Here is a 27,820-nt window from a genome sequence, read left to right as displayed (position 1 = left end):
TTAAAATATGTGCAAAAACATGAACATGTGCACCATTTAGCATCATTATGTAGACCCCAGCGTACATGGCATGAGGAAGTACTATAAAATATAGACTGTGAACTTAGTTCAGAATTTAAAAATGTGAACTATGGACATCATTTTAATCATCATGTTTGAACTGAACTTTGAGCCAGCTGTTTCTATGTATGAACTGAAGAGACCTCATCAAATAAACATGTCCATGACAATGGTGTGACTTTCAAACCCCCCCCAAAACAAAACAAAAAAACCCACACTCTACTCTTTGGTGCATTGTGTGATGTGGAAAATAAGTCTGCCACCACCAAACATTTTGCATAAAGGATGCAAAATAACAGAACAGCCAATATAGAGGCTGTGTTTCCTCTTAGGGTTGCACATCATCCCACACGGTCCACAGAGCAGCATCATGATGGAGAGGATCCTGCTGGGTGTCTTCTGCCTCTCAGGTTAGTGAATTCTTTGACGATGTCTAACAGTACTCTTTATTGTGGAATATTGAATAAAGCAAACCAGTTCAATCTTTTTTAAAATGATCATCCACAGGGTGGAACGTCCTCTTGTCCTCATGTCTTTCCCGTCAGTACCACTATGTTGCTGATCCTATGAACTGGACTGAAGCTCAGAACTACTGCAGAGAGAACTACGCTGACCTGGCCACCATTGAAAACACCGAAGAAATGAACAGACTCATTAATACAGTTGACCTCAGCAAGACAAACATCCAGAACTTAGAGTCCTGGATTGGCTTGTACACTAACATCAACTGGACGTGGTCAGACGGCTACAGAGGGACCGGAGCAGAATACAGGAACTGGGCATACTACAAGAATGAACCAAGCTTTCACTATGCTGACCAGTTCTGCGTGTTTGTTGAGAAAGGTGGCAAGTGGTTGGATTATCCCTGCTACAACACAAATGCATTTATCTGTTCCAGAGGTGAGGGTTTAACAAGGTGTGATTTGATCTTAAAAAATATTATCTTATAAAATTGTAAGTGAATTCAACATGGTTGGGAGGGTTTAAAACAGTTTAAAACTGTATTCTGATACAGCTATTAATTAATTGTTAAAATTTGTAGTCAGTACCGTAAATCTAAGTGTCACTATATTAATGTAACTTGATTACTTTGATTACTTTTGGATTACCTCAATATAAAACTTGGTTAAAACATTTAGCCTAATGTAGTGTTTTTAGAGCTGCAACTAACAATTAGTTTCATCATTGATTATCTGCTGATTATTTCCTCCATTAATCGAGAAAGAGTTTAGTCAATGAAATGTCAGAAAATGGTAAAAAAATGCCAATCAAAGCCCAACGTGACAAACTCAAGAAAAAATATTCAGTTTACTGTCAGAGTAGAGAAAAGAAACCAGGAAATATTAACATTATGATGCTGAAATCAGAGAATTTGGACTTTTTCAAATTAAAAAATGATTCAAAATGATTAATTGACTAATTAATCCTGTCACAATCTTTCTCTATTAATCAATTAGTTATTTCTCCACAAAATATCATAAAATGGTGAAAAAAAGGGTTGATCAGTGTCTCCCAAAGTCCAAGATGACGTCCTCAAATGTCTTGTTTTGTCCAAAACTCAAAGACAAAATTTAAAATCTAAATCTAAACAGATGCAGATTCATTTAATACTCAATAATAACAGATTTGTTTGTGTTTCATGTTCATTGTCAGGTTGATTGGTTTGTTCCTTCCTTTCTTGAGCACAATTTATTGATTAATTGGAGGATTTAATGACAACAATTGTGACATTTCCACTCAGTGAAGCATTTTTCACTAGAGGCCATGATAATGAATTAGCAGCTGTGTGAACACTGTGATATTGTTCTTTATTTTAAAATTAATCCAACTAATTATAAATCAACAATCTCTAACTGCAGGGAGTCGTGCGGATTCTAACTTTGTTTTTGTGAGTGAGAGTATGACCTGGTCCAGCGCTCAGAGGTACTGCAGGGAGAACTTCACTGATCTGGCCACCGTGAGGAACCACACTGAGAACCAGGAGATCAACAACCTGATCCCCAACGGAGTCAATGCATGGATTGGTTTGTTCAGGGAGCCTAACTTTTACTGGTCTGATGAGAGCGACTACTCATTCGGCCACTGGGCTGCCGTTCTTAATGAAATTGGCTCCAACAGTGTCATGTGTGGTGTTATAGATTTCCACAGATCAGGAAAATGGAAATTGCTGTCCTGTAAAATGAGACGGACATTTTTCTGCTACAGCATCCCTGGTGAGTGTTCTCCCATCCTTCAGTGGAGGAGAGTGAATGCTGCGTTACATCACATAACAGTTAACAGTTACATTAAATGAACATTTTAACAAGTTTAATCACATGTGTGCCATCACATATAGTAAAGTTTGTTTATTACAAGTATTAACAGCAGTATTTTTCTGTAGGGTAATCACCATTAGTGATTCTAATCAAATTTTAGATTGAAGAAATTTTCAAGAAATTATTTTTTAGTGTACAATTTAGAGTGTGTTACCCCAAAACAACACCAACACCATCATTTGCCTGAAATTAAATGGTTTTAATTGTGTTTGCAATAGTTTTTGAAATACTATATCTAAAACTCAAAGACTCAAGTTTATCTAACAGACAAAAATAAATTATCTCAAGAAAGTGTCTAATGTTAGGAGGTTTTATTTATGTGGTTTGAATTCTTTTAGATGTCAGGAATTGTCTGCATTCAAACCAACAGTCTTTGTTTTTTTAAGTTTAATTAAAAGTAACCTGTAACCTGTTTTAAATTGAAAATATAAAAAAAAAAAAAAAATATGAACCATGAGTCACATTCACTTCAATGAGTTTACAATCATGTTTGAAATACAATATTTTGGGTTTCATGTATATATAACAGAGAAAAGTAAATTAACTCAACGAAAGATTAGTAGTAATTTTTTTCAAAACTTAAGAGTTTGAGTTGGGCTCAAAACTTAAAAGTCTCTTGCAGTATACTGCCTTGAAATTTTAAGTTTTCTTAACTTTCTCATTTTTGCAGTGTACTTTTACACTTTGACTTAAAATGCAGGACTTTTACTTGTATCTTTTCCCTCAAGTAAAAAATCTGAGTACATCTTCCACCACTGAGAGCAGATATCACAGAACTGATACCACTAACTCCTGTTTAGTTTGTGTTTGTTTTGTGTCTCCCCACCAGTGACGAGGCAGATAGTGAAGCTGAGGGTAAAGCGGGGCGACGCCTCTGTGGATCTCAATGATCCTGCTGTGAAAGCAGACATCCTGAAAAAGGTGCGTCTCCACAATCCACCCTGACACACAAACACATTCATTCACCCTGGAAAGATGTTGAGTCGTCCTACAGAGGTTTGTATTTCTGTGTTTGGTTTGATCCATGTTCTGTTAACACAGTGTTAGACTGTAAAAAAACATTTCTGCAGCTGCAGAAGCCTCAACAGAGCAGGATGTAAGTCAGCCACAATCATATATACAGAAGAGTTGTTGTCATGATTAAGTCAACACAAAATGGTTAGTTTGATTCTACTGTCAAATATAAAAACATTGTGGTGATCATGAAATAGTTACGTTGCAACCTAAAACTATTTATGTCAGGATATTAAAGAACTTAAACAAAAGCTGTTATATACAAATGTTATATAAAAATGTCTGCCGTTTGTGTTTCTCAGCTCCAGAAAGAACTGCAGGACAAAGGAATCAGTGGAGTCAACCTGAAGTGGAGAGAACAGCCTGATGGGAAAGTTTTCCACAAGGAGGGAGAAACTCCTCAGAAGAAGAAGAAAAGAAAAAAGACTGAGCTCTGAAACTGAAACCCAACTGTACTGTGTGTTAAAGGGATAGTTCTTCCAAAAATGAAAATCTACAAACCCTCATGCTGATTGAAGGTCGGGTTTAGTTTTTTAGTCCACAAAACACTGCTGGAGTTTCACAGGAAAACAGCGATGCAGAATCTCCCAAACAATGGAAGTGAATGGGGACCAATACCTCCATACTTCTTGTCTGGTATAATTCAAGTCTCCTAAAGTCCTGACATACCGTTTGCACAATGTCACAACACACACACACACAGTTCAGACAGTGTGCATGTGAACATGGCATTTGATGTTTTTATGGTGTTGTTTTTTTAAAGTTTGAAAACTGGTCACCATTCACTTCCATTGTTTGGGAGGTACTGCAATGCTGTTTTGCTGCTGTTCAGCAGTGTTTTGTGGACTAAAAAACTAAACCCAACCTTAAATCAGCACGAGGGTGAGTAGATAATGACCGACCCTTTAATGTGTAATCCAAGGTCAAAGTTAATCTATCTGCTGATACACACAGTACACTATTATCACTGTAGCTGAATCATATAACCCTCAATACATCCTGTAGATGAGTTTGCAGTAGTTTGTAGAGGAGTTTTCTCCTGAATCATCAATATCACAGTGTGGAGTGTGTTAGTGAAATAGAAATAAATCATATATTAGATGTGTCTTTGCTTTAAGTCCACAGTTTATGCTGCAGTTTGATAAAAGCTACAAAGATGCAGATTGAAACACAACTTCTCCTGATGATCAAACGTCTTTTATTGAATAAAAAAAAAAAAATCAGTAATACTGTCAAGAGTCAATACAGCTGTGACAGTCCTTTATTCTAATATTGGTCTGTTTGTGCTGCTGTAGAAACAGAGCTCTAGATCTTACTGACATTTTAAATGTAACAGAGCACACTGTAAAAAAAAAAAAAAGCTGAGAAAACTCAATATTTAATAATAATAAAATAAGTTTTGAGTTTTAATTCAAATAAATCTCTTTTCAAAAGAAACTAAAACAAGTTTTGCTGACCTATAATCTTCTGTTTAGATAATGTACTTTTCTTCTTTACATAAACTTGAATCTGTTTTAATTCAAACTCTGTCTTAAGCTTTGACCTCAACTAAAACAAGTTTTACTGATCTATAATCTTTTGTTGAGTTAATGTACTGTTCTTCTTTAGATAAACTTGAATCTTTGAGTTAAAAAAAAAAAAGGGTGTTTTTCTGATATTGTTAACAGTGACCTGTGAGGCCTATTTGTCACTATTTGTGTGCTTGAAAATTGGATGGCTGCAATTAAAAATGTAAAATAATTAACTAGAGGTGTTTTTCCTCATTCTGTATCCACGTTTCACTGTTTTCTTGTATACGATACCTTCAAACAATCATATGGTTTATTTTTTGGCCACCAGTTTAAATGAGTTCAACTGCATTTCTGAGAAATTAATCATTGTCATTTTGGCATGGTGGACAGGTCTAAATACTACATTACCCATGAGCCTCCATCACCATTGCCAAGGAGGGGAAGCCAATAAGATAATCATATGAAGTTTCTAGTAAAAAGATAACCAAACAATTTGGTATCTACTAACATGAAAAATATATCTCAAAGAAATTTACTTTTCTCCTGAATGAAAATATATAAAATGTTTTAAACAGTGAATCAGTTTTTATAAGAACTGGGAAAAGTATCAAAGTATCAGTGAAGCTCAGTTTTCCTGACTGACAAAAACATGAACACACATGGTCATCACTGTGTCATTGTATCTTTTCAATGGTGAATATTTGCATGAACACACTCTGTGATCTACATCGCAGGTGAATCAAGCTCATCAAGTACATGTGAGGGAATTAAGGTGCACTACTGCCCTCTTGTGTTTGCACGAGTACACTGCCTTTCAAAGCAGAGTATATAATTAATTCATTGAAAACTTATTGGTTGTGGTTCTTAGATGGTGTGCCGTGGGATTTTGTGACAACCAAACATTTTTATTGCAACATGCAACTGGACAAAAATTAGGAATTAAATTTTTATTTACCATCTCAGTACTTTGTATGCACTCATTTCTCAAGAGGCAAATGTTTAAAATTTTCTTTCAAAACCTTCTGTCAAAGCAAACCTGAGCTTCTCCATTCACACAGTTGCAGGATGGTGGGAAATATTAGTGCGACACATAAAAGGCCCTTATTGATGCCATAACCAAGTGTGTCTGGGGCCTAATTTGTCCCAGACGCTGCCTCCAGGTCGGGACCAGCACTGTTCAATTCATTTTGTCACTGTCAAAATCTTGAAACAAAGTTTGTACAATATTTAATGAAATCTGATGATGTAAGCCCCACAGTGAAGCAATGTGCTAGTTGTTTAATTTTCGGTCCTCCAGTGTCAAGTCTACATACAGTAGTTAACTATAATTGAGCTCAAGATCAAATTTTAGGCTGACCTTATGAACAGTGGAGGACTCAGGATATCTGAGGGCCAGGGGCAAAAAAATAAAAAATAAAAAATAAAAAGGGCACCATCTGGACCAGGGCGGGGCACCAGCATGAAAGTGTGATGCATTTATGGTGAAACAGTTCAAATTCTTGGTTTGTATTAAAGCTGTTTTATTACCTGACTTAAAATACAATAACAACCACACTGATGTACTAAAAATAGAAGGGCCTACCTAGGAACTAACTCATTCGAGGCACAAATAATTTTCTAGCTTGTAGGGAATTGTGTTTTCTCTACAGGAAGGGTATCCCAGAGGGAACTTACCATGTTTTGTTCACTGGAAGGGCACAGTAGACAGCACTTTATCACATTTGATCTACCATAGGGGCGTCCAAGAGGGCAATTTTGCCTTGTTCTTTGAACATGGGGGCACCATGGTGGGCAAAATAACAACACATCAAGTCTGGTCCAACAGCACCTGTTGCCAACAAGCTCTGTAGCCTCTGCCCTCCCAGTACTGGCCTCTGGCTTGTAACCAAGTCCCTGGCCAGTGAGCAGATCATCTAGACAGTGAACAGCTCCTTCATCAACCCTCTTCACAGGAGGAACTGGCCAGTAGGCTGCTCACAACTGAAACTGTTTACTAAACTTTATTATATTTCATCTCCCAATTAGACTGACACCAGCATAGCTGCTGTTTCATAGTAACTTTGTTACACACTCACCGGGAGCTCTTGAATCTCGCCCGTAGATACAAATGTTGTCTCAGCTTTGTCTCGTCAGATGTTGGTGGGTTTTCTTCAAGCATAAGCAGATGATCAGCAGCACAGCAGCAACACTGTGGCCCTGTGTGTGGCTGCCTTCCTCTTTCTGCCACTTGTGTCCTACCAGCATTCTGACACCAGCTCCATTTCCCATTGCTGACTCGCTCCTCTGTGTTGGACTTGGATTGGGTGTCTGAGCTGTCAGTCTTACTACTCAATCAAATTAATTGACTGTCCACTCTGTTTCATCATAGTCCGAAAGGTCATACAAACAAAGTTCCACAATAAAGCACAACCATTAAGTTTTCTGTCATGTGATGTGTGTACACAACAGGGTGTTCAACGCACCACAGTCTCTGTTTAAATAAGTGTTTTTTCAGAGTGGAACGCTGTCCTGTATTAATACATATGTAATATGGTGCCAGCATCACCAGATTCACTGGGAGCTCCCAGTCCAGGAAAAATCAGCTGGTTTATGGACCACTGTGGCTCTGAGAGCATTGTGTTAATGCCATAGATATATTATAAGGAACTAGATTGTGTATAGTAAAGTTGGTTCACATTCAGTCCAATAAGAGTTGCTCAACTGGCCTATAAGCAAAATAAAGTTTTTTTTTGCTCCCAGGTTTACTTCCTGGATATACATCACAGTCAGCATGCTCAGTAGTGTTGCCCCCCCTTGCCCCGGTTTTAAGTTCCCGCTCAGTCCATAGACTTAACATTGTGATGTCTCTATTATAATGGTGGCTCTATGGGGGGGTCCATTGGCGAATCTTCAATCTTCAAATTGGTGGTGGTTGTCCTGTCTCGTCCATTATGTATGTCTATATAGATATATTTATCCATGTCCATTGTTAACGCTCAATGACACAGTTCCATAAAAATCTTTTTGCAGAAGGTTATAAACCCCATTACACTCTGTTTTATAGGGGGTTATTATGAATATTCAAAAACACATAGTATATGGGTGGTATGTATACCGAAACACAGACAATGATATTTATAAATAGATCTAAATATCCAGTCCAGTTTCCTTGTAAATATGTTTCATTTGAGCTAGTCTCTACTGGAGACAAAGAGACACAGTCCCATAAAATGATAAAAACTCTTTTGCATAAACTGATAATCCTCCTCACACTTTATTGGGCGGTTCATTGTGAATATTCAAAATCACTTACAGTTCGGCAATTTGTAGCTCGTCTTTCCGAAATGTGTGTTGTTTGCAGAGGACATAGGGTCTTTAGTGTTGCTTCTGCTCTGTCGGGTAGCTCATATCTTTACTTCGAGGGTGTTATCAATATTCAAAAACACATACAATGACATGAAACATCCAGTTCAGCGCCTACGTAAACAGGTTTTATTTGAACACTGAAATACTTTCTACTGTAGACACAGTCCTATAAAAAGTTTTTTTTGCATAAAGAATGCAACAGAGCAATAAATATAGAGGTAGTGTTTAGTCTTCAGGGTGCACATCTACACACAGAGCAGCATCATGATGGAGAGGATCCTGCTGGGTGTCCTCTACCTCTCAGGTTAGTGAATTCTTTGACAACATCCAACAAGACATGATAATCCTTTCTCAATCTAACAATTGCACAGGACTGGTAAGACTTGGGAACCTCTTGTGAGTCATAAATTACCACCAACTTCTTAGTTTCATGCAGCAAATTTGCTCGGGATAAGTAAAATCTGTATTTTACTGAAATGTATTGACATTATCCTCCTGGATATGATGTCAAGGCTCAGCTTAACATCAATGTTTCAGAAGCAGAACGTCTGTTGTTCAATTGTCACATTATTAAGATAGTTCAGAGTTGTTTTTCACACTTTCAGCATGTAGTATGAGCATGAAAACACATTTGCAGTTCATTTAAATGAAGTAACACATGCTTTGTGGTAGAGTTGTTCTGAAATCCCTCCAGTACAGCCTTAAATACTGGTAGTGGTACTTGCAAGTCTATACACAGATCCAATGCTGCATAATTTATTTACCCTAAAACGGGACCCTGCTTCTTCCCAGCAGTGTCACATATGCTTTGTTCATGTTCAATGCCATTCATTCTCTGTATGTATTTGTTTATGTTTTACAAAGGTTTTAACCTGAGCCAGGACAGCTGACTATCCTATCTATGTTTTTTTAAATACACGGGTATCAGATCAATACTTGGTACCAGCTGATACACAAAGTTCAGGCATTGGAATTGATATTTGGGATGAAAAAAATGGTATCGGAGCATCTCTACTTTGTGGTTGTACTTGAATATGACAACTTTATAGCAGATGCCGACTGTTACGCCCCCAGTTTGGAGAAGCTGAGAGGAGTACCATCATGGAAGTTGAGCGATGTACTGCTGTGGACAGGGTCAGCATCAGACACAAAGTCTATAAAATACGTTCGGGTGTTATCCTTGTATGAATGCAGAGACGCTTCGACAAAATATATATATATATTTGGAAGCGCTTCCTGCAGCACAAGTGCAAGAGTTTCGAAGCTCAAGGGTTCCTTTCTTGACACGACAATTATGGAGTGGTCATAGAACTTTTGCAAGCGAGGAGTGCGTCAGCCTACCGTCAACCTTTGCCAGTCATGAGTGTTTATTCTGTAATACTGAATAAAAGAATTAGTTTGTTCATTCTTAATTTTAAAATAACAGTGTGGTCCACAGGATGGGACATCCTCTCATCCTCATGTCTTCCCCGTCAGTACCACTATGTTGCTGATCCTATGAACTGGACTGAAGCTCAGACCTACTGCAGAGAGAACTACGCTGACCTGGCCACCATTGAAAACAATGAAGAGTTGAACCAACTCATCGACACAGTGTCATCATTTGGCTACAACTCTAATGTCTGGATTGGTCTATACAGTCAAATCAACTGGATGTGGTCAGACGACTACACAGGGAGTGGAGCTGAATATAGGAACTGGGCAACGAATGAACCAAAATATGACTATGTGAATAATTATTTCTGTGTTGTGCTTGCACATGGTCGGCCATGGTGGGTTGATAACTGTTTAACTGAACATATATTCATCTGTAATAATGGTAAATATCCAGCAAAACATTATTTTCTCTTTAATAATGGCTGTTTATAAGTTTAGTATGACAACTAAAAAAAATAATTTTTCCCCAAACTGCAGGAACACAGCAAGATCCTAAATTTGTTGATGTGGCTATGAACATGAATTGGTTCAGCGCTCAGAGGTACTGCAGGGAGAACTTCAGAGACCTGGCCACTGTGAGGAACCACACTGAGAACCAGGAGATCGAGAACTTGGTGCAGAGTAAAGGTTATACATGGATTGGTTTGTTCCGAGATCCTACCACTCACTGGTCTGATGGGAGCGATTTCTCATTTGGAGGCTGGGATGGAACTTATACCTCCATTGGATCGACGAGCATCTTATGTGGTGTTGCAGCTTTAGAAAAATCAGGACATTTTAGCTTTGTGAAGTGTGACACGAGATTACCATTTGTCTGCTGCAGTGTCCCTCCACCTCCTGGTGAGTAATTCAGTCCTTCAGTGGAGGAGAGAGAATGCTTCATTACATTAGATAACACTTACAGCCTGAGCAGTTCTGAATTTTTGGTGCCAATGACAATACTGATTACTGTAATATAAACTGCGCCACAGCTGTGAGGAGGAAATGCTAAGTTTATTGCCTGTGGTCTCACTGAACGTGGAAGTGGCATTTTACAATTCTTCATATTACAAACAAATGAAAATTGTTAAAACTTAAAATTTTAAAAAATTATTTGGTGTTTTCAAAGTCTGTAACTGATTTGAGAGAAATTCCACATTCTGTTCGTGTACAAGAGGCTGCTGGTGTGCACTGCTGTTTGAAAAGTTGGCCTAATTAATGTATTGATCACTCAGAATTAAAAAGCAAAACTCTGAAGAACCTCTCACTCTTGGTTGGACTCTTCAGGAACTATTGGCTGTCCTTCTGCAGTGAGGGGCGCATTTAGTCGCAGCAGCTGTTGGAGGTAAATCCATCATAAGCTGCAATATTTGTTTTGGACAATGTTTTAACATGGAGTTTTTTGCCTAATATTCCAAAGTTGCAGCAAACCTCATTCCAGTGCATTTTATCCCTTGTTAGCGCGCAGCACACACTTGCATCTCCATTGTTTAATCTTTTGAAGTATTTCCATGCAGAGCGAGTCTAATTTGATTAGATGGTAGAGCCACAAGTGACTGTACTAACTGTGTTAAAGTGTTTGAATTCATGGTGCTTCCTGCTTGTTAACTAATTAAATAAAGAGTGTGGTGTGCTTGGCTGGTAAGACACACGCTAAGACATCATGTAAATTAAATATGAAGAATAACATAGCATGTGCTATGACTTTATTAGTGGCCCTTTCACACGTATAAGTCAATTCATAGTTTCTATGTGACGTCTGGCAGGGACTCAAATACAGCAGCAGGTGCTGTATATGGATCGCAAGTGCTCAAAACTTGTAGTTTGTTTTCATATCTTTGTTTTTCTTTAGTCGAGAGGTGATCCAAATACAGATGGAAAATTTACTGTCTTGTGCTGCGTCTCTACAGAGAGTTCGGTGAGACCTGCCATGTTGGTCCATTGTTTTTGCCCTCCAGGTCACGTGACTGAAAACTATGCATGGCAATTTTACAACTGTGTTTTCCTGCTTTGCCTCAGGATTGGAGGGTCATTGCCTCCAAATCTTGAACTCTTAGATGGTGCCAATGAAGATACATCATTTTTTAAGGCATAAACAAAACAATCTATGTTCTGCTTTCATTTTGTGTCTCCCCACCAGTGACGAGGCAGATAGTGACGCTGAGGGTAAAGCGGGGCGACCCCTCTGTGGATCTCAATGATCCTGCTGTGAAAGCAGACATCCTGAAAAAGGTGAGGCTCCACAATCCACCCTGACACACAAACACTTTCATTCACCCAGGAAAGATGTTGAGTCGTCCTACAGAGGTTTGTATTTCTGTGTTTGGTTTGATCCATGTTCTGTTAACACAGTGTTAGACTGTAAAAAAAAAACATTTCTGATCACTGTCATGATTAAGACAACACAAAATGGATGGTTTAATTCTATTGCTAAATGTAAAAAAAAAACTAGATGAATGTTTGTGTGGTGATCATGAAGTAGTTACTTTGCAGCCTAAAGCTATTTATGTCAGAAAAATAACTTAAAGCTGTCATATAAAAATGTCTGCCGTTTGTGTTTCTCAGCTCCAGGAGGAACTGAAAGACAAAGGAATCAGTGGAGTCAACCTGAAGTGGAGAGAACAGCCTGATGGGAAAGTTTTCCACAAGGAGGGAGAAACTCCTCAGAAGAAGAAAAGTAGAAAAAAGACTGAGCTCTGAAACTGAAACCCAACTGTACTGTGTGTTAAAGGGATAGTTCACCCAAAACAGAAAATGTACTGTGTACTGTGTGTTAATGTGTAATCCATGGTGAATGTTAATCTATCTGCTGATACACACAGTACACTGTTATAACTGTAGCTGAACCATATAACCATCAATACACCCTGTAGATGAGTTTGTACTAGTTTATAGAGGAGTTTTCAACTGAATCAACGATATCACAGTGTGGAGTGCGTTACTGAAATAGATTTTTCTTCAGAATACAACATGTAAATGGAACAGAACACAGAAAAAAACTTCAGTCGTCAAAGTAAAACATTTTTTTTTAAATAGACTAAAATAAATTTTGGCAACCTATGATCTTTTGTTGAGATACTTTATTTTTTTTTTTTTTTACATGAACTTGAATCTGTCAGTTTTAATTCAAACTCTTAAGTTTTGAAATGAACTAAAAGAAGTTTTGGTGACCTATATTCTTTTCTTGAGATATTTTTCTTTTTCAGATAAACCTGAATATTTGAGTTGAGCTCAAAACTCTTAAATTTTGAAATTTAAAAACATGCTAAAATAAATTTGGAGAACTTACAATCTTTTGTTGGGGTTATTTAATTTTTTTCTCCAGATAAACTTGAATCTTTGATTTCAAATCAATATCAGACTGTTATGTTTTGAAATAAACTCAAACAAGTTTGGCAACCTATAATCTCAAATAACATGCAGGACTTGCAGATTCAACTTTATGTAAGAAGAAATTCTTACACAAAATGGAATCTGTGTTTAAATTAAAAATCATTTTAAAGTTTTGAAATAAGCTAACAAGTTTTGCCAACCTTTAATCTTTTTGAGATAATTTTTTCTCTAAACAAACTTGAATCTTTGAGTTTGAAGTCAAACTCAAACATGGTAAGTTTTAAAATACACTAAAAAAGTTTTGCTGACCAATAATCTTTTGTTGAGATAATGTACTTTTCTTCTTTAGATAAACTTAAATCTTTGAGTCTTAGAAACCCACAAAATTCTGTATTTCAGAAACTGTTAACAGTGAGCCATGAAGCTGATTTCTCATTATTTGGGTGAAGGAAATGTCATCATCATCATCATCATCATTTTTTCCTTATAAAACTCAGAGACTATTTTTTTCAAAAGAAGAAAAGTAAATGATCTGGAGAAAAGACAAACATTTCAGAAACTTTTTTATCTCAAAAGAATTTGAGCTTCATTAAAAACACAAAAAAATAGTGATGATAGTTGTCTTTAAATTGATTTTCTTAACTTTTATGTAATTTTTACAGTGCAGACATATATAAGTGTTTGTCCTCATTCTGTATCAACATTTCACTAATAATAATTATTAATGTAACAATCACAGAGGACTTCATTATAGTCATTTTTGAAAGACAGACAGGTCTAAATACTACAATACCCATGAGCCTCCAACACTACTTTTCAGTTGCCTTCCTTTAAGCTTTTTTATAAAACTTTATTAACAAGTGTTAATATATATAAATAATTCAGGTGTGCTCTGCCATTGGTATTTCAAAGTAATTCAGAGAAAAGAGAATTTATGAATAAATATATATTCAAAATTAAACAAAAATTGTAAAATAAAATAAAATAAAATAAAATAAAAAACCTTCCTGGATCCATAGACTTTGTCAGTGTGATAGGAGAAAAAAAAACCCAAAACAGGTAGAAAAACACTTGAATGTTTATTGAAGTTATTATTGGATAGTTTTGTTACATTTTTGTCGTCTATGAATCATGAAGCCCTTCAATTTCAGAAACAGGGAAAAAGTTCCCAGAAGACATCATGAAGGGAAACTGAGCTCTGAAACTGAAGTGTGACTTTAGAAGAATAAGGAAAAGTGACCAAATAGAAGAAAATATTTTTCTAATAATTTCCAGTTAACAGTGAACCTCAGAATAATGAATAACTGCATGAAAACACTCTGGGTTCTAAACTGAAGATAAACTGAGCTCTTCATGTTCTTGTGAGGGAGTTAAAGTGCAACACTGCCCTCTTGTGTTTGTGTGGGGACACTGCCTTTAACAACAGTGTCTACTAATAGTGACATGTATTATATGAGTTAAACAAGAATATATGTTTAATATGTTCATTGAAATCCTGAAATAATTTTAATGCTGTGGTTCCTACTGCTGTGGGATTTTATGACAACCACACATTATTATTGCAGCATACAATATATCTATACACAAAATTAGGAATAGATCTATCTTTATACACTCATTTCCAAATACAGAAGCTCATTTTTAAATTGTACTTTAAAGTCTTCTGTCAAAGCAAACCCGAGTTTCCTCCATTCACACAATTTCTGGAAGGTGGCAAATATCAAAGACTCTGATTGATTGATATCTTATTGTTTTTTTGAGCTTCAGTCTGGGAAGGAGGAGATGAAAGGGGGAACCAACTCACTTCAACCACAAATTGTGGATTAAAAAAAGAGTTCAATCTGTTGTTTACTGTCCATGGCTTCAATTTAACATTTGGACTGCAGCACTCATTTTAAAAACTAGGGTCTCACATACTGCTCCTTTAAAAGACATTTTAGCAACAATTGCAAGTGACAAATCATGTTTTAATGATTCATCAGCTTGCTGTTGAGGCTTTCAGTGGGTCTTGTGGCAGTCAAGGGGACAATTCGTGTCCATGTGTGCAACTATTTTCAAGCAGACTGATGAGACTCAAGTCAGTAACTTTAACGTACACTGTGTGACATGTTAATGCTGGTGGATTCTTTTGTGCGCTTTTTACTCATGTTGGGACAACTTTTTGGTCGACATGATGGATTAGACATAACGTCTAAATATAAATGGTTGCTCACTCATTCAGTCAACGGTCAGTTAGATGGAACCAGTAGATAGAACCAGTCAAATCATGACATCCACCTGTCTATCAATCTTCAACTATGAGCAGTGCAGATCAACAAAGCAGATCTATCAGTTAGCTCATATGTGACAGTAAGTTAGGTCAGAGTGTCTCCCAAGATGTTCACCACCTCAGACCTTCTTCTTCACTAGACATCCTGGTTACAACCCACTGGCTGGAATTTATTCAGTAAGTATTCATGTATGGCACCCTCAGTAAATAGAACAAGGTGCTGATAGTGGGCTCTGTGGCTCTCAGTTCCTCTTCAGTGACAGTCATGGTTGTAATAAAGTCATAACATTTTATGGGATATTCAAAAGTACAGATAATTTGGTCATATAATGTAGCTTGTCTTGGTGGAATAGGTGGGGTTATACAGGGTCATTAGTGTTTGGATCTCAGTCAGTCTTCTCCTCAGTGAATCATGCTTCTAATAAAGTCATAAACCCCCAAAACAGTCTCCTGTTCACTCTGTGTTTTATGGTGATGTGGGGATGAGGATATTCAAAAACACACACAATGATGTGACACATCTGATCCAGCTTCTCTGTTAGCGTTAGAAATACATTTTACTGTACATATAGTGACACAGTCCCATAAACAGCATTTTGCATACAGAATACAACAGAACAGCAAATATAGAAGCTGTGTTTCCTCTTCGGAGTGCACATGGACACACACGGTCCACAGAGCAGCATCATGATGGAGAGGATCCTGCTGGGTGTCTTCTACCTCTCAGGTCAGTCAATTCTTTGATAATATCTAAAAAAGACAAGATAATCCTTTATCAGTCCTACAACAGTCACACAGGACTGGAATTACCAGGAGACGTCATGTGATTTATGAAAGACCCCCAACGTCTGTGTTTCATTCAGAGAATTTGTACAGGATAAGTGAATTCTGTATTTTACTGACATTATCCTTACTTTCATTATGACAAATTGATCAATCATTAAAAATAATTGGGGATGGAACTCAAAATTCAATCGACTTCAAAAGCTGAACTTTAGTGAAATAAAGTTAGCAGAAAAGAATCAGCAAATTCTTGTTGTTTAATTCCCCTTCACAGATCATATTCATTCAAGTTTGCTTCACATTTCTCTCCTGGTCTTGTAGGACCACTTCTCAGTGGTTTTCCACAAACAGGATCATACAAAAATAAAATAAAGATGGAGGCAATATTTATGGAGACCTGACCTTACACTTGCATTAAAGAACAATGTCATTACAGGGGAATCAAGAGTGCACAAGTGTGTTTCCAAGTTTTGCACATCTATGGTTCCCTTCTAGACACTACAGGCTGAAATGAATGCAAAAATAATCTTTAATTGAGATGTGGGTGTTCAAACAAAAGGTGCTTACAGTGTAGACAAGGAAATGCTGAATAAAAACAGCAACAAACATTTTTTGGTCCTTGACTGAAAGGATCATTTATCATGATGACGGGACTGTAGACTTTTGTGGCAACCTTTGCCACTCGTGCGGTACCATCTTAAATATATCTCTCATGTAAGAGTGCTTATTATTGAGGAATACTAAATAAAAAGATTGGTTTGCCCCATCTTAATTTTAAAATAATGGTGTCATCCACAGGGTGGCACATCCACTCATTCTCACGCGTCCTCCGTCAGTACCACTTTGTTGCTGATCCTATGAATTGGACTGAAGCTCAGACCTACTGCAGACAGAACTACACTGACCTGGCCACCATTGAAAACACTGAAGAAATGAACCAGTTCATCCACACAGTTTCATCTTTTGGCTACCACACTGTCTGGATTGGCCTGTACAGTAAAATCAACTGGACGTGGTCAGACGGCTTCAGAGGAAGTGGAGCTGAATACAGGAACTGGGAAACTGATGAGCCAACAGTTGACTATCTGCACAATTACTTCTGTGTTCAGCTTGGAAACACTCAGCGATGGAGGGCCAATGATTGTTTACAGGATTTTCCATTCATCTGTAATAATGGTAAATACTCTGCAAATTATTTTTTTCTCTGATAATAACTTGAAGTTCAGTTTGCCAACTCAAAAATCTTTTCTTTGCTAAACTGCAGGCACACGGCAGGATCCTACGTTTGTTTTTGTGAATGAAAGCTTGAATTGGTGGAGCGCTCAGAGGTACTGTAGGGAGAACTTCACAGACCTGGCTTCTGTGAGGAATGACGTCGAGAACCAGGAGATCCAGAACATGGTGCCGAGTGGAGACTCAGCATGGATTGGTTTGTTCAGAGAGCCTCGTGTCAACTGGTCTGATGGGAGCGACTTCTCATTCAGCCACTGGCATGACCATCAACTAACCGTGCAGAGGGAGACGACAATATGTGGCTCTGCATTTCTGCACAGATCAGGAAAATGGTGTTTTTTGTACTGTGAATTTTTATTCCCATTTGTCTGCTACAGCGTCCTTCCACCTCATGGTGAGTAGTTCAGTCCTTCAGTGGAGGAGACAGAGTGCTGCATTACATTAGATAACAGTCAAATCGTGACTAATACTGGACTTCTGAGGCCAATAACTGCTGATAATTCACTGTTTAAAAAAAACAAAACAGCGATACAACATTTAAAACATAGACACATCAATCTTGATCTTATTACATGGCTACTTACAAAAAAAAAGAACTGGCACTCATTATGTGGCACAGAATATTAATTTTAAAATGATTTTGGTGATTTAACAATGATATTATTGTTCTTTCAGTGTCTGATCTGTCCATAGCAACGGTCTGTTCTTCAAAACAACAGTCGTCATACATAGGAACAGTCTGCAACACAGAAATAACAGACCATAGAATACTGTAACTGACCAGTCCAATCGAGACATGAATATTAAACAAACTCATGTAATAAAATCTAATAATATTAACATCATCCTGAAATAGACCATTCTGCTGATGAGTATTTTGAGGAAACTCAAGTTTTGCGTCTCTTCTTTCTGTGTAAGAACCAAGAACGAGGCAGATAGTGAAGCTGAGGGTAAAGCGGGACGACGCCTCTGTGGATCTCAATAATCCTGCTGTGAAAGCAGACATCCTGAAAAAGGTGAGGCTCCACAATCCACCCTGACACACAAACACTTTCATTCACACGTGAAATACTTGTGGAGAAGTTTGCAGTTCCCTGTTTGTTCAGCTTGCTCCATGTTTTGGTCAGCGTGTGACTGTAAAAAACACATTTCTGCAGCTGCTATTTTCCTCTGTTGTGTGTCAATGATGGATACCCTAAAGAACTGTCTTTTCTGAGTTACTGTTTCATCCATTCAGATTGAAATTGATGGTGACATTTCAATCAGCTGAAAGACGAAGTGAATGTTGCCTTTCCTCTGCTGTCAAATCTCTCTCTGGATCTGTTTTGTCTTGTTACGTTGTTGACACTGTTTGAGTTTTCTTATATCTTGTTAAGCTGTTTTCATCTTACTTTTTTTAAACAAAGTATTTGTACTTAGTTGCATCCCACCTCTGTTTATGAAATCCAACACAGCTACCTTCAACAGGTGACTATATTTTATATGTTGCTTGTGTTATACATAAATGCTATAAAAATGTCTGCCGTTTGTGTTTCTCAGCTCCAGAAAGAACTGCAGGACAAAGGAATCAGTGGAGTCAACCTGAAGTGGAGAGAACAGCCTGATGGGAAAGTTTTCCACAAGGAGGGAGAAACTCCTCAGAAGAAGAAAAGTAGAGAAAAGACTGAGCTCTGAAACTGAAACCCAACTGTACTGTGTGTTAAAGGGATAGTTCTTCCAAAAATGAAAATCTACTCACCCTCATACTGATTAAAGGTCGGGTTTAGTTTTTTAGTCCACAAAACACTGCTGGAGTTTCACAGGAAAACAGCGATGCAGAATCTCCCAAACAATGGAAGTGAATGGGGACCAATGCCTCCATACTTCTTGTCTGGTATAATTCAAGTCTCCTAAAGTCCTGACATACTGTTGTCGCAACACACACACACCCAGTTCAGACAGTGTGCATGTGAACATGGAATTTTATATTTTCATTGTGTTGTTTTGTTTAACATTTGAAAACTGGTCACCATTGACTTCCATTGTTTGGGAGGGTCTGCAGTGCTGTTTTCCTGTGAAATTCCAGCAGTGTTTTGAGAACTAACAAATGACTGAATTTTCATTTTTGTGTGCACTATCCCTTTAATGTGTAATCCAAGGTCAAAGTTAATCTATCTGCTGATACACACAGTACACTATTATCACTGTAGCTGAATCATATAACCCTCAATACATCCTGTAGGTGAGTTTGCAGTAGTTTGTAGAGGAGTTTTCTCCTGAATCATCAATATCACAGTGTGGAGTCTGTTAGTGAAATAGAAATAAATCATATATTAGATGTGTCTTTGCTTTAAGTCCACAGTTTGTGCTGCAGTTTGATAAAAGCTACAAAGATGCAGATTGAAACACAACGTCTCCTGATGATCAAACGTCTTTTATTGAATAAAAAAAGAAAATCAGTAATACTGTCAAGAGTCAATACAGCTGTGACAGTCATTTATTCTAATATTGGTCTGTTTGTGCTGCTGTAGAAACAGAGCTCTAGATCTTACTGACATTTTAAATGTAACAAAGCACACTGTAAAAAAAAGCTTAGGAAACTCAATATTTAATAAATTAAGTTTTGAGTTTTAATTCCAAATAAATCTATTGTCAAAATAAACTAAAACAAGTTTTGCTGACCTATAATCTTCTGTTTAGATACTGTACTTTTCTTCTTTATGTAAATTTGAATTGAGTTCATTTATTTCAGAACTCAGTCTTAAGTTTTGAAAAGAACTAAAACTAATTTTTGTGGGGTTATTATACTTTTATTTACACTATTATACCTTTGTTCAGATTATTTAATTTTCTTCAGTAGATGAAGCTGAATCTTTGGTTTTAAATCAGACTCAAACTCTTATGTTTTGAAATAAACTTTAGATAAACTTGAATCTGTGAGTCTTAGAAACCCACACATTTCTGTATTTCAAAAATTAACTTTGAGCCATGAAGCTGATTTATCATTGTTTTGGTGATTGAACATGAGATGGTTGTAATTAAAATCTTAAATTATTAACCATTATTCACTTTAATCAATTTTTTTTTCTTCTTCTAAAACTCAATGACTCATGTTTTTTTTAAAGAAGAAACATAAATTATCTCAACAAAAGAGTTTGAGAATCTTTTTTTGTTTATTTTAAAAGAGTTTGCATTTGATTCAAAACTTAAAAATTTAATGAGGACAGTGGCCTTTAAATTACTTTTCTTAACTTACTGACTTTGTCAGTGTGATAGGAGAAAAAAAACAGGTAGAAAAACACTTGAATGTTTATTGAAGTTATTATTGGATAGTTTTGTTACATTTTTGTCGTCTATGAATCGTGAAGCCCTTCAATTTCAGAAAGAGGGAAAAAGTTCCCAGAAGACATCATGAAGGGAAACTGAGCTCTGAAACTGAAGTGTGACTTTAGAAGAATAAGGAAAAGTGACCAAATAGAAGAAAATATTTTTCTAATTATTTCCAGTTAACAGTGAACCTCAGAATAATGAATAACTGCATGAAAACACTTTGGGTTCTAAACTGAAGATAAACTGAGCTCTTCATGTTCTTGTGAGGGAGTTAAAGTGCAACACTGCCCTCTTGTGTTTGTGTGGGGACACTGCCTTTAACAACAGTGTCTACTAATAGTGACATGTATTATATGAGTTAAACAAGAATATATGTTCAGTATGTTCATTGAAATCTTGAAATTATTTTAATGCTGTGGTTCCTACTGCTGTGGGATTTTATGACAACCACACATTATTATTGCAGCATACAATATATCTATACACAAAACTAGGAATAAAATTTTAGTTTTCTATCTCAGTACTTTATACACCCTCATTTCCAAATACAGAGGATCATTTTTAAATTTTATTTTAAAGTCTTCTGTCAAAGCAAACCCGAGTTTCCTCCATTCACACAATTTCTGGAAGACTCTGATTGATTGATATCTTTTTTTTTTTTCTGAGCTTCAGTCTGGGAAGGAGGAGGTGAAAGAAGGAACCAACTCACTTCAACCACAAATTGTGAATTAAAAAAGAATTCAGTCTGTTTGATTGACTGTCCATGGCTCCAGTTTAACATTTGGACTGCAGTACTCATTTTAAACACTAGAGTCTCACATATACTGCTCCTTTAAAAGACATTTTAGTGACAGATGCAGATGACAGATCATGTTTTAAAGATTTCTCCAGAGAATCATCAGTTTGCTGTTGAGGCTTTCAGGGGGTCTTATGCCAATCATGGGGAAAATTTGTGTCCATGTACACAAATACATTAGACTGCATCTGTAGATTACATCTCATTACCAGTTCACAAAGTGTCATAAGCCTGGGCTGGACCATGACATCTTTATAAGCAGCGCTCTGAGCATTGCAATTTTAAACTGCATTTGTGTCGTGCAAAAATGGAAAGCTTGAGAGATGTAACATCATTAACAAGGAAGCAAATTGTTGATTAAAATAGCAACTACCATCCAGACCATATCAGCCAACATCAGTGTCCATCTTCACTCACGCAGGAGTACATTAATGTCCATAATTTGGGTTTAACAATGTAAGTGTGGCTCATGTTAATGTTGGCGGATTCTTTTGTGAGCTTTTCACTTACGTTGGTGATACACTGGGCAATGTTTTTGGTCGACATGATGGATTAGACATAACGTCTAAATATAAATGACTGCTCGCTCATTCAGTCATTGTCAGTCAGATGTGGCCCCAGCACTTGTATCACTCTGTGATACCTGTAACTGAGCATAATATGGTGTAGAACTTCAGTGTTGATCACAAATAAAGCAAAATTTTAAGTTGAGAAATGAAATGAAAAACCCCTTTAACCCTTTAGATCACATCCCCACGTTTTGTCATATTTGGACCTTAACAATATACGTAAAAAAAAAAATCCAAAAAGTCCATTGCTTTGCATTGTTATATCAAAATAGTAGAAAATCTGTCATTTTCTTGTCCAGTAATACAAATTATGATGGGTCCTCACATAAAGTGGAACTTGCCAGTTTTTACCAGTCAAATCATGACATCCACCTGTCTATCAATCTTCAACTATGAGCAGTGCAGATCAACAAAGCAGATCTATCAGTTAGCTCATATGCAACAGTAAGTTAGGTCAGAGTGTCTCCCAAGATGTTCACCACCTCAGACCTTCTTCTTCATTAAAACACCCTGGTTACAACCCACTGCTAGACTTTACTCACTTTGGGTGAAGTGGTATCTCTGACAGCAGATTAAGCATCAGGCATTTTATAGTTAATTCATCAATTCATAATTCATTTTCAGCGGGGCCTCACTGATAATGTTACTGTACAAAAGCACAATTTTTTGTTTGGGTGGCAGTAGATAAGTCTACAAAGGCTTGGCTTTGGGGACAGGAGAGTAGCTGCTTTATGTCCAACCCGCACCAAAAAGTATGGAGTTGACTGGTAGCTGCAGAGGTGCCAGTTCACCTCTTGGACACTGTTGAGTTGCTGCAACTGCCTGTGGCGCCTATTTCTGGGCAGCTCTACCTCCTCCACAAAAATTACATGTATGTATACTAGCCTGTGTGTGCAAAATAATTAATAATGGAGTGAAAAAAACTGAATCCCCCCAAAGGGAGACTAATAGATGGGATTGGTCTTGGACAAAAACATAATGTAATGATTCCACACGCTGATTTGGCTGAAACTGGATCGTGTTTTGTGGAAAAAATAGTTTTACTAAAAAAAAAAAAAAATTTTTACTTCTGATGTCCTCCAGCTGCTCCGCTTCAACTGTGCTGAGTGTTTCTGTCAACTTAGCTGTTGTTAGTGGGTAACAGGGTCGGGCTCAGCAGCCTCCCAGTGGACACGGCTGGACCATGACGGAACACAGCCTCCACAAACAGGCAGGAAGTTCAGTTCTGAGGTCATTTACCCATCCTCTGCATACTTTCCTGAGCTTTAATTGTTGTTAAAGTGGCTGACCGCTAACTATGGTTAACTTGGTTAACTGTACAGCTAAGCAACCTAGCAAAAAAGCCACCTATGAACTGGAGCAGGTTCAATCTGAAAATGGTGTGCACCATTCTGCTACGGTTTCTGGACCACTGCACCACTGTTTCTGTTTAAAAGTTTTGCTATGTTTTGTCAAGGCTGAACACAGCCCTGTACACATTTACACATTCTCAGATGTGATGTTGTTATCTTCACTGGGAGCTCAAGACTCAGCTGGTTAATGGATTGTTGTGCTGTAACTTGTATGGCTAAAAAAAAAAAAAAAAAAAAAAAAAAATTGAGAAAACTCAAAATTACTGCATTTCATGCTGACTTTAATCATTTGTGTGGTGGTTATTTAACTATATTTGCACACACTGTTTGTGAACTTCCTTCATCTTATATTTGGTGTATTTACGTGCTGTTTTACAACAAAAAGAGGCAATCAAACTAGCAGCAAAATATGTGAAAGCAGCCAAATTTGTAGAGTTTCCCCAAATATTCAAGTATGGCACCCTCAGTAAATAGAACAAGGTGCTGATAGTTGGCTCTGTGGCTCTCAGTTCCTCTTCAGTGACAGTCATGGTTGTAATAAAGTCATAACATTTTATGGGATATTCAAAAGTACAGACAATGTGGTCACATAATGTAGCTTGTCTTGGTGGAATAGGTGAGGTTATACAGGGTCATTCATGTTTACTCTACATTGTGTATCTCAGTCAGTCTTCTCCTCAGTGAATCATACTTCTAATAAAGTCATAAACTCCCAAAACAGTCTCCTGTTCACTCTGTGTTTTATGGTGATGTGGGGATGAGGATATTCAAAAAGACACACAATGATGTGACACATCTGATCCAGCTTCTCTGTTAGCGTTAGAAATACATTTTACTGTACATATAGTGACACAGTCCCATAAACAGCATTTTGCATACAGAATACAACAGAACAGCAAATATAGAAGCTGTGTTTCCTCTTCGGAGTGCACATGGACACACACGGTCCACAGAGCAGCATCATGATGGAGAGGATCCTGCTGGGTGTCTTCTACCTCTCAGGTCAGTCAATTCTTTGATAATATCTAAAAAAGATAAAATAATCCTTTATCAGTCCTACAACAGTCACACAGGACTGGGATTACCAGGAGACGTCATGTGATTTATGAAAGACCTCCAACGTCTGTGTTTCATTCAGAGAATTTGTACAGGATAAGTGAATTCTGTATTTTACTGACATTATCCTTACTTTCATTATGACAAATTTTAAATGTCAGTGAGTGCTAACTGCTGATCAACATGTTATCAGCCGATCAGTCAATTCAGTTTTCTTGTTCAGGTGTCTAAAAGAAACAGATGTAACAAAAATTATGACCCTAAATCATTACAAATTACAGATGTGACAAATTCACACAGTAGTCACAAGGAACTTCCACAATTATCAGCAAATGGGGATACTGCAATATCCAGTCACCTAAAAATCAAATGTTAAAAATATTGTAAATATAGCATCACTTAAATTGATACAGATTTTTTAAGGTGGGTCTTTTAATACTGATTATGGACAACTACCTCTTATGCTGTCCCTTAGCAATGCACTCTGTTCATCCTGTCAGTTTTATAACATTATGTTTTTTTAATTTAAAGTTTCAATATAGTGCACATTGTATCATAGTTTAAAATCAAGGGCAGTTGTTGGTTATTGTGACACAGAGTGAACTCCACAGCTTACTGACGCACAACTCTCTATTTGACTTTCCAGGCATTGTTAATGAACATAACTGACACACGTAGGAAAACAACACAACTATAGTCATCACTGTTGACATCAGGTTCTTCGCCAAATCAGATCCGACAAATAGTTGACCAACATCATACAGCCCACATGACTCTTACATTCAACTTCCACATCTCATGACAAATTTAATACACAACATGATGAAATGTTTTTGATAAAAAGCATTTTAGTATTTTTTATGATTTTTATATTCTAATAATTAGATTTTCTAATGATATTTTTTAAATATGCTTTTAGTAATTTAATAGTATTTAATATGTTTTTAATTGTATTGTACAATGTCCTCATTATTCAGTAATTTATGACAAAGATGAATAGTTTATAAAAATAGTTGAAATATATATTTTTTTAAAAAGAGTAATGCCTTATGTATATATTAATTACTGAAAGAGAATTTTTAGATTTTAACAATATCTTGTCACAGTATGGAAGTTATAATTGTTGGTTAGTTGTGAAATTCAGAAATTGACCCTTTGCTAAGTCCCGCCCTCCTTAGTTACTGTTGCTAAGCCTGTCAAACTTCCCATTCTTGCACGGCATTTATACATTTTTTTGGATGGTGGATTTTGTTGGCTTAAAAAATAACTCACAAGCAGATTTTATAAGTGACTCGGCCAAAAAGTCTGTCTCCAGCTGACGTTTTAATGTTTCCATCTGACACAAGAACACTAAAAATGTAGTTACCTGACAGCTGCACACATGGAATAACATTAATGCTAATCTCAGAAAACATTGGTCAGATGGTGAAAGACAGCAGGTATATCTACATAATAGATGACAGAAATACACTTTTGTATTGCTCACACTCTAACGTGGGAAAAGGAAGCTCAGGGAGTCGGTTAGTGTAGCGGACTTGGAGACAGGTCACCCAGCCAGATGAGCCGGACTGTGATCGCAGAAGACAGCTGTGATAAGAGCTAAGCTAAATTAAACCTGAGACAGCGAGCCATCATTGTCAAATCACTTTGATTCTGCATCAGCCCACACCCTCCTTCTCAAACCCCAACAGAACAAATGGAGATGCAGTGGTATCTAACAAGTGTGGCTGGAGGTAAAGTTACTGCAGCTAGTAAGCTAGTGTTAGTTGGCTGGGCATGCTAACATTTGCAGCTTATGTTAGAGCAGATGAAGACAGAGTTTAATCCATTCACCACGTGTGCTCTTGTGTTTCATGTTTTTGAGACTACAGAAAAGACGTCACCATCCAGACTCATGAAAAGCCGAGTATCGCTTTAGTTACAGTTGCTAAGCTATGACTGGACAGTTTCTATAAGGACGTGGGGCTAAGCGAAGGGCCAGTTCTTCTTGCTTCACTGTAGACTACATTATGGCTGCATTACAGGTTCCACTCAATCAATGGACCAAATGCGTCCAACTTCAGTCCTCAGTGGCCTCAGTTTCTGAGTTTTGCAAAGTCCAGTTCAGCTAGGCTAGAAAGCCACAAAAGTCCACAGGCTGAGATGAATGTAATGAAGACATGGGTGATCAAACAAAAGGTTGACAATAACGGAGTCAATTGTTTGCAGGTGCCAGTTTGTGTATGAAGTGTGGGGTGTAGAACATCGGTTGTCAGCCTTTGCCACTTGTGCAGCACCACCTTGAACAAATCTCTCCATCTTAATATTAAAATAATGGTGTCATCCACAGGGTGGCACATCCTCTCATCCTCACGCGTCCTCCGTCAGTACCACTTTGTTGCTGATCCTATGAATTGGACTGAAGCTCAGACCTACTGCAGACAGAACTACACTGACCTGGCCACCATTGAAAACACTGAAGAAATGAACCAGTTCATCCACACAGTTTCATCTTTTGGCTACCACACTGTCTGGATTGGCCTGTACAGTAAAATCAACTGGACGTGGTCAGACGGCTTCAGAGGAAGTGGAGCTGAATTCAGGAACTGGGAAACTGATGAGCCAACAGTTGACTATCTGAACAATTACTTCTGTGTTCAGCTTGGAAACACTCAGCGATGGAGGGCCAATGATTGTTTACAGGATTTTCCATTCATCTGTAATAATGGTAAATACTCTGCAAATTATTTTTTTCTCTGATAATAACTTGAAGTTCAGTTTGCCAACTCAAAAATCTTTTCTTTGCTAAACTGCAGGCACACGGCAGGATCCTACGTTTGTTTTTGTGAATGAAAGCTTGAATTGGTGGAGCGCTCAGAGGTACTGCAGGGAGAACTTCACAGACCTGGCTTCTGTGAGGAATGACGTTGAGAACCAGGAGATCCAGAACATGGTGCCGAGTGGAGACTCAGCATGGATTGGTTTGTTCAGAGAGCCTGGTGTCAACTGGTCTGATGGGAGCGACTTCTCATTCAGCCACTGGGAAGCGAGCCAACCACAAACTCACTGGACAGAGACAATGACATGTGGTGCTGCATTGCTGTTGGAATCAGGACATTGGTGGCTTCATGCCTGTGATATTGAAATCCCATTTGTCTGCTACAGCATCATTCCAGCTCCCGGTGAGTAGTTCAGTCCTTCAGTGAAGTGCATTACATTAAATAACAGTCATAGAGAGACCAATACCGGATACATATACATATATATATATATATATATCTAGTATTGGTATACATACATACATATATATATATATATATATATATATATATATATATATATGTATATATATATATATATATATATATATATATATATATATATATATATATATATAAATAACAGATCTTAGAATACTGGAACTGACCAATTAGGAGAGAGTATTTAACAAATCCACGTAATAAAATCTTTGTTTCTATT

The 27,820-nt window shown here is 37.2% G+C and overlaps 4 protein-coding genes across 4 annotated transcripts; all 4 read left to right on the top strand.

The window, feature by feature from the left end:
- The first annotated feature begins 276 nt into the window (after window positions 1–276).
- LOC146306224 (putative C-type lectin domain family 20 member A) lies at window positions 277–5,035 on the top strand. Its single transcript, XM_084712411.1, has 5 exons — window positions 277–470; window positions 568–960; window positions 1,920–2,273; window positions 3,205–3,296; window positions 3,692–5,035. Exons 1-5 carry the CDS (start codon window positions 431–433, stop codon window positions 3,824–3,826), a joined length of 1,014 nt encoding a protein of 337 aa, XP_084568537.1. The 5' UTR covers window positions 277–430; the 3' UTR covers window positions 3,827–5,035.
- A 3,409-nt stretch (window positions 5,036–8,444) lies between these two features.
- Window positions 8,445–12,654, top strand: LOC146306223 (secretory phospholipase A2 receptor-like). Its single transcript, XM_084712424.1, has 5 exons — window positions 8,445–8,549; window positions 9,684–10,064; window positions 10,160–10,522; window positions 11,802–11,893; window positions 12,227–12,654. Exons 1-5 carry the CDS (start codon window positions 8,510–8,512, stop codon window positions 12,359–12,361), a joined length of 1,011 nt encoding a protein of 336 aa, XP_084568550.1. The 5' UTR covers window positions 8,445–8,509; the 3' UTR covers window positions 12,362–12,654.
- A 3,266-nt stretch (window positions 12,655–15,920) lies between these two features.
- LOC146306222 (secretory phospholipase A2 receptor-like) lies at window positions 15,921–18,981 on the top strand. The gene is made up of 5 exons (XM_084711765.1): window positions 15,921–15,990; window positions 16,845–17,222; window positions 17,311–17,673; window positions 18,198–18,295; window positions 18,819–18,981. Exons 1-5 carry the CDS (start codon window positions 15,921–15,923, stop codon window positions 18,951–18,953), a joined length of 1,044 nt encoding a protein of 347 aa, XP_084567891.1. The 3' UTR covers window positions 18,954–18,981.
- Window positions 18,982–24,168: 5,187 nt separating this feature from the next.
- LOC146306221 (lymphocyte antigen 75-like) lies at window positions 24,169–27,530 on the top strand. The gene is made up of 3 exons (XM_084711764.1): window positions 24,169–24,307; window positions 26,691–27,068; window positions 27,157–27,530. Exons 1-3 carry the CDS (start codon window positions 24,238–24,240, stop codon window positions 27,528–27,530), a joined length of 822 nt encoding a protein of 273 aa, XP_084567890.1. The 5' UTR covers window positions 24,169–24,237.
- The last annotated feature ends 290 nt before the right edge of the window (window positions 27,531–27,820 follow it).

This window comes from Lutjanus erythropterus, chromosome 23, assembly GCF_056507025.1.
Source record: "Lutjanus erythropterus isolate fLutEry1 chromosome 23, fLutEry1.hap2, whole genome shotgun sequence".
In the NCBI taxonomy this organism is placed as follows: domain Eukaryota; kingdom Metazoa; phylum Chordata; class Actinopteri; order Lutjaniformes; family Lutjanidae; genus Lutjanus; species Lutjanus erythropterus.
The sequence above is the reverse complement of the archived record's forward strand: the minus strand, read 5'-3'. Positions and strand labels throughout refer to the sequence as shown.